The sequence below is a fragment of the Lygodium microphyllum genome, chromosome 3 (genome assembly GCF_053477565.2).
Source record: "Lygodium microphyllum isolate KBCC chromosome 3, Lygodium_microphyllum_v1.1.10, whole genome shotgun sequence".
Lineage (NCBI taxonomy): Eukaryota > Viridiplantae > Streptophyta > Polypodiopsida > Schizaeales > Lygodiaceae > Lygodium > Lygodium microphyllum.
In genome coordinates, this window is record NC_141137.1 from 63,317,429 (window position 1) to 63,324,492 (window position 7,064).

Consider the following 7,064-nt stretch of genomic DNA (forward strand, 5'->3'; position numbering starts at 1 on the left):
GTGCTTCATATAGCATCAGGGCATCAACATATAATCACATAATGAATATACCACTAACACAAAAACACATGTAAACACATACAAAAAAGCAAGTAAGATGTATGTATATAACAAAGGAAGAGGTAGAACATTTCAAAATATTAAACTCAAACATGTGTAAAAATATAAATGTTAAGTAGAATACTGACATCCCTCTCTCATTCAATGTTAGGTAGAATACAAACACCCCTTACAAAACCCTATTCATTTGCCTACCTAAAAGCTCTACATGACTTAAAATTATTCAACAAGTAGTTGTATCCATATACTATAATATATCACTTTTTACTTCCTCCACTACAACTCCACTCTTGATAGTAAATAATGTTTTTGGTAAATGACATGCCTTCCATTGAGCTCTCACATTAATCTACCTTTCCTTTGGTCCTTTAATAACTTGCACATTGACTCCCCTCTAGTCTAACTACATGCACGATAATGTCGAAGCATTCATGAAAACTACAAATATAGAAAACAAACTACTCAAGACTATAAATACTTGTGTTTGTTCGAATATCAACATTTTTCTAAATACCTAAGAGCATAGGTTGAACACACTAATAAAACCAACAAATAATCTCAATTTCTCTATGTAGACACACGAGCTAACCACATAAAATGATTTACTTCGTAGAATCTACCTACAATGGTAATGTTTTTTTTCTTGTTTTGGTTTTTGGTTGAGAAATAGGGAGGGAGAGGTCTTTCCAACTACATAGTAGTTTCCACATGGGATTCGACCACCCTAAGTAAAAAAAATGTTGCCATTGATGCAATTGATGACTGAGAATTGGCATGTTCCTCTTGTATATGCCATCAATGTGTGTCATCACTTAGCAAGAGGAATACTTTTTGTGACACGTGATTACTCATGCTCCTATGAATTGCCTACATGGGCACTAAAACTTGGTTGTATGCTTCATTCTTGCATGAAAATATGTGTGAGAGAGAGAAAGAGAGAGAGCAATGTGCTTCCAAAATAACTAGAACATGATTTTGACTTTTTCTTTGAGCGAGAGATGAAGAAGACACTGTGACATATTCACTCTCTCACATAGCTTAATGTGGCTACATCCCTTGCCCCCCCCTGTGTGTGTGTGTGTGTGTGTGTGTGTGTGTGTCTGTGTGTGTGTGTGCAAGCTTCTAGAATGAGGATAGATGATGAATCTATATTTCACATGAGAGCCTCTTGCATCGTATGCTATCATTTCATCTTCCTCTCATTGCCTCCTTGGACTTCCAAAAAGCTTCCTTCCTTGCATATACTTGATTGACCTAGGGCAAGGATGAGACCATACACATAGTAGGCCTCATCACTCATGATACATGATCATGGGGCCGTGAGGATGATGTGCCATACAAAGTCGACCGGTGGGGAGGCAGAGTTGGCATGGTGATGCATGTCTTGGAGTAGTAGGTTTTATCCAACACAATCGTGGGGCACAATCAAGAACACAAAGTGTTGGGTCTCTCCTCTAACATGCTATGCAATCCATCAAGGGGTAGCTTCCTATGTAGGGAATGCCATCCATTGGAGCAAAACTTTGGGGGCTCTCAAGATTGGTTTCCTCGTGCTTCAACTATCCATTACAAGCTGTAGAACCAAAATATGGTACTTTTGAGTAAACACTCTTGCCACATGGAGTGTGTCTTAAGATGTGAATAGCCCTAATTGTTACTAATACCAATTCTTCTAAAATAGGTGGGAAACGCCAAAAGTATCGAGGCATAGAGTGCCAAGTTTATATCAACTACTAGTCTTATAGTTAAATACTTGAAAATTCCACCCTTATTTGTAATGGCACAACAAAATTCCAATGGGTATCTTAAAATTCTAGCATAAGCACATACAGTAGAATACAATCTTTCATATGCAAATACACTAAAATACAATTTTGTGGTAGCATTGAATTATGTATTGTTTCCTTTCATACATGTTTGCAAGCTCCTTGTGGAGATTCCACTTTTCTGGTATCAAATTGATGTTCTTTCATCTAGGTAATAGGGTAGGCTAATAAAAAGGGACATGCAAGGCCTTAGTGAAAAATCCACCCCCATTCACATTTTCTAGCTGATCGGCTCTTCATACATATAAACATCGCAATGATATGATTCAGAGGAGGTTTGGGACAAAACTAAGGTGCGAAAAAAGTGGCCGTAGCGCTTGTACATGGATGTGATAAGCTCGTGACGATGGCGCCTGGACTACAGGATCAGATTATCTGCCAGAAACATCCGTCGATTGGGAGGAATTACGCCAGTCGGACGTGCTGGAGTGAAGGAGAAAAGTGTCGTTGTCATCACCATTGACTGCATCACCAGCCTCCCTGACATTATCTGATCCATGGCAGGATCCATCGTCTTCAACAGCAGCAGCTGCTGCTAAGAACTGAAACTGAGTGCCGCGCAGGCGCCGAGCGACCTCCATCATGGAGGGGCGCAAGCGGGGCTGGTCATGGAGGCAGGAGCGGGCGAGCTCCATGGCGGCATGGACGAAGGAGGGGGAGACGGAGCCGCAGAGGCGGGGGTCGAGGACGGCAGTGGCAGCAGTGTCGACATCGACATCATTTGCAGGAGTTGACGGATAATGGTCAATGGCGATGGCCGTCTCGTGCAGAAGCTCCTCACGATGGGGATGCAGCAGATGATGGCCATTGGTTATAGTATGGTTATACTTATGATAATACACGTCCCTGGCCCAGGAGGTGAGAAGCTCGAAGTCGGGGGTGATAGCCTTGCGGCCGGTGACGAGCTCCAGGAGGAGGACGCCGAAGCTGTACACATCGCTCTTCTCGGAGATCATGTTGGTCTGGAGGTAGTGCGGGTCCAGGTATCCCCTCGAGCCCTTCACTACAGTCATGGTGGACGTCCATTGCGTCGCGTCCTCCACCCGGCCCACCTTGGAGATGCCCATGTCGGCCACCCGCGCCTGCACCTTCCCCGTCAGCAGCACGTTGGCCGACTTCACGTCCCTGTGCAGCACCGGCGGGCACGCCCCGTGGTGCAGATACTCCAGCGCATACGCCACCTGGTACGCTATCCGCATCCGCACCCCCCAGCTCAGGCTCACACACTCCCCCTCCTCCTCCCGGCCTCCACTATTATTACACTTGACATTGTGTAAATGGTTGTACAGGCTCTTGTTCGGCACGTATTCGAACACCAGCATCCTCTCCCCTGCAAACATGTCACCATACTATGAGTCAAAACATGTTGTAGGTGAAGAGACTTCAGATTAAGCCTATCAACGAGTGAGATGCACCAAATATTCTTTCATGCATCCTAGAGTCCCACTGTACCCCCATAGCATGTCAAGTGCCTTTTTGAGTTCACATCTATCCTAATATCTTTACTGTACGGCAATCCGTGGTCATTAACACTTACGAATCAATGGACAATCAACCCAGATGAATCGCAAATTGCAATGCTCCCCTTACCTTTGTCATCGCAATAGCCCAAGAACTTCACAATATACCGGTGGTGAACGCGCGACAGCAGCTCTACCTCCCCTCTGAAATTCTCGGCTTCATCACCATCTACTATTGCTCCTCTTGTAGCTAAGCTACCCCTCTTCACTGCAATCTTTTGGCCATCGGGCATCTCACCATAATACACCTTTCCGAACCCGCCCTCCCCTATAAGGACCTTGAAATCCTGTGTGTATTCTCTCAGTTGCTCATAGCTCAGCACCAGAATGCGCGATTCCATAGGCTGCTCGATCTCTTTCCGGGCAGCGGCGGTCTTCCTCTTCCTCACACATTTGTCCCTTAGAAGAAAAACAATCAACACCACAGCCAGCGTCCAACCGACGGCCACCAAGGGGACGAGCTGAATGGACTGACGCCCGCGGGGGAGCCCGGTTGGATTTGCATCAGCAGGCAACGCATACATCTGGATGTTGTCGATGAGAGGGCCGCAGTCCGTCGTGTCGTCACTGTAGAAGCTAACGTTGACGGAGTTATCCGCAGCAGTGAAACGGAACTCGTGCCAGACAGAGCCCATCTGGTTGCTGGCGATGCCGAATACAGCGCTTGCAGGCGAGCCGTCGGGGGGCGGGGGGGAGAGGGACAGCTGCACGAGCTGCGCTGTGTAGTGGTAAGGGTTCTTCATCTCGAAGACCAAGAGGTAGCGCGCACCGGCGAGCGTTGGGACTGTCTGCACGATCCTGCCGGGGCGGGCCGGGGGCGGGCGCTGCATGGAGTTGAGGAAGATGAGGTTCTGCCTGCTAGGGCACCAGTCGGACGGGAGCGGGCAGGAGCGGTTGTAGGGGGCGCTGCAGCTGCCGATGGATATGTCGGCCTCGACGGACCAGTGGCAGAGGATGAACATGAAGCCGAGCAGGAGCTGGGGGCGGGGCAGGGGGGTAGGGTCGAGGCCTGGGAAGGGGAGGGGCTGGTAGTCTGTGAGGAATTGGAGGTTACCATTGAGGATGGCACTGGGATTGTCGGTGCTGGTGGCCCGGGCCCGGGCGGAGTAGGAGGCGAGGGCGGCGGGGCCATTCACCTGCGTGAAGGACAGGGCCGAGTCGGGGTCGCCGGACAGGAGGAGGTAGTAGGTGGACGGGTCGTTCGCGGGGTGGTAGGCTCGGACGTACGTCCTCAGACCGCCAGCGCCGCCGCCGGGATCCAGCCACGTCAACCGGCCGCTGCCCGACTGCAGCCGCCACATCTGGGACGCGGAACCGGCGACGCAATCCGCTACCGTCAGATAGTAGTACTGCCGCTTCCCATCGGGCGCCGTCGGCCGCAGAGGTGTCGTCGGGTCGATGCTGGTGCTGTTGATGCTGCCATTGGAAGAACTATTGAAGGGTGCTGCGGGTGCAACGTCGAGACAATAGGGCGTACCGGTGTCGGTGTCCGTGAGGTAGAGCCCGCCGCCCGGCTCTTCTAGCACGGTCCATTTCTCATTGTTGAACCTGGTGCCTTGGCACCACCAGATCCCCACTGGCGTGCCAGCGGTGACGTTGCCGCCCAGAGCGTTGAGGCAGTACGAGGGGCAGGGTGGCGGAAGCCGGCTATCCACCGCCTGGCCGGTAGTGCTGTTTCCGACTCCGGATAGGACCACCCATGACCAAGATGACGCCTCAGAACGCATACACGATATGAGGACGAGGAGGGTGATGGTACTCGGGATGCCATTCAGCTTCATGAGCCCGAGACTAGCTTCGGTTAGAGATGTGGAGGCGGAGGCTGGTGTCGGTGTCCAGCTCGAGTATGTTGGGCTTGGCCCTGCTTCGTCTCTCATTTCCTCTGCCTCTTGCCAAAGTAAAGGCTCACTTGGTCAACATAAGTTGACCTCACGCACTGGCCCACACGCTTTCCTTCTTGCACTCTGAGAGTCTCTCTCTCTCTCTCTCTCTCTCTGTGGCTATTCACTTCACATCCACGCTACAATCTTTTTTTGGACTTCATAATTGCCATCCCGCATTCCTTAAGGCTTAAGCCTTACTCTACAATAGGGTTCGGGAAAAGACGGGTTCGCTTCAACCTAGAACTTGTTCACATTGACAAAAGTCCTTCTCAATTCTTTGGAAGAAGGAAATATATCATCTTCAAATTTCTCAAAATATAGTTATATTTGTTAAATATATGTATAAGATAATGTCTCAATGGGGGGATACTTCCTTCTCAGATGATGATGAAAAGGATTTACTTCCTCTTCCTCAAAAATCCTGAACCTTGCTCTACAAGGAACCCCCCTCTCAAGATTACTAGTATACCTTGCTCGACATTGACTTCCCAAGAACTTTATGTGTGACCCAGTTCCATATTTTCGACTCCAACAACCTTTTTGGACACTTACCCATACGTTATGCCGCACCATTCGATCATGGTTTGAACTCACACACCTTACTAACTCTACCTAGTACCCACACCCAATCCACTACACCATGACTCCACTACATTGACCCACCTTTTCTACCATGCTAGCTTTCATTAAAACCATTTTATATAACCCATACAATAGCCTTCATCACACTTCATTTTATTTTTGTATAAATACAAGTTAACTCGTTTTATGTATGACAAGATTATTTCTTAGTATTTAATACAAAGAAATCTATCCACATCTGAGAATCCAAGAGTTTCAATAATAAATTTTGAATATGACAAAATCCAACCATATTGGTAGACATTTAGTAAAAACGATTTGCTGTAAAATCACATATTTAAAAAAATCACCCTTAAAATTGAATTTCTAGCAAAATCAAGTGCTTCTCATATTATGATATTAGTAGTAACACTTTTCAAGTGCGTACCACGTTGATCTTTGATAAATTTAAGACTAAGAGATAGCTAATCACATTGCAATATAAATATTATGATCAAAGAATCATCTTACAAAAATAAGATGACCATATAAGACTCTTGGAGCACCTCCGAATTAGGAGATTAACACTTTTGTAAGCAGAAATTTCTAAAGAAAAGTCAAAAAGGTTGAAGTATAATAAGAATTCTCCCTTAAAGCTAGCTTTTGATGTTGACTTCAAGTAATGTGGATTTTCCTACACATATGCAACAAATGCCATTCGATTATAAACATGTAGGTTCATTCAATCATGTGGCCTTCTTTAGAAACACATCACTAATCCAAAAAGAAAAGCCATACCATATACAAAAGAACAAAAAAAAGAACAAAAAATGAATTGCTATACTACAAAAAACTTTAATTGTAGCAAAGGGAGGTGCCTAGAGAGGACCTCCCAAACCTACAACATATCCTAAACTGGCTAAATTTGAATTTTCAACATCATGATCATCATCATCTTCTTCCTCTATATATATATATATATATATATATATCACGGGAAATCAATGGACTCTTATTCTTCCAAGAGTTTTAAAACATGCATATGGCTTCGCTATCTCTCACATAGTGGTTCTAGTTTAGCTCTGAATCATCTTTTCCTCTCCACTCATTCCTATCAAAGTAAGATGCTAACAAAGCTCATGAGGTTATACCAAACAAAATCTACCTTCTCATTGTTGTAGTGTAGATAGAAGAGAGGCCTCACGATTGCTCAG

The 7,064-nt window shown here is 46.2% G+C and overlaps 1 protein-coding gene across 1 annotated transcript; it reads right to left on the reverse strand.

Moving 5' to 3' along the window:
* Nucleotides 1-1,941: 1,941 nt before the first annotated feature.
* LOC148038421 (uncharacterized) lies at nt 1,942-5,287 on the reverse strand. Its single transcript, XM_087671742.1, has 2 exons — nt 3,477-5,287; nt 1,942-3,216 (listed from the first exon to the last, which is right to left on the reverse strand). The coding sequence occupies exons 1-2, from the start codon at nt 5,281-5,283 to the stop codon at nt 2,258-2,260; spliced, it is 2,766 nt and encodes a 921-aa protein (XP_087527868.1). The 5' UTR covers nt 5,284-5,287; the 3' UTR covers nt 1,942-2,257.
* Between the last annotated feature and the right edge of the window lie 1,777 nt (nt 5,288-7,064).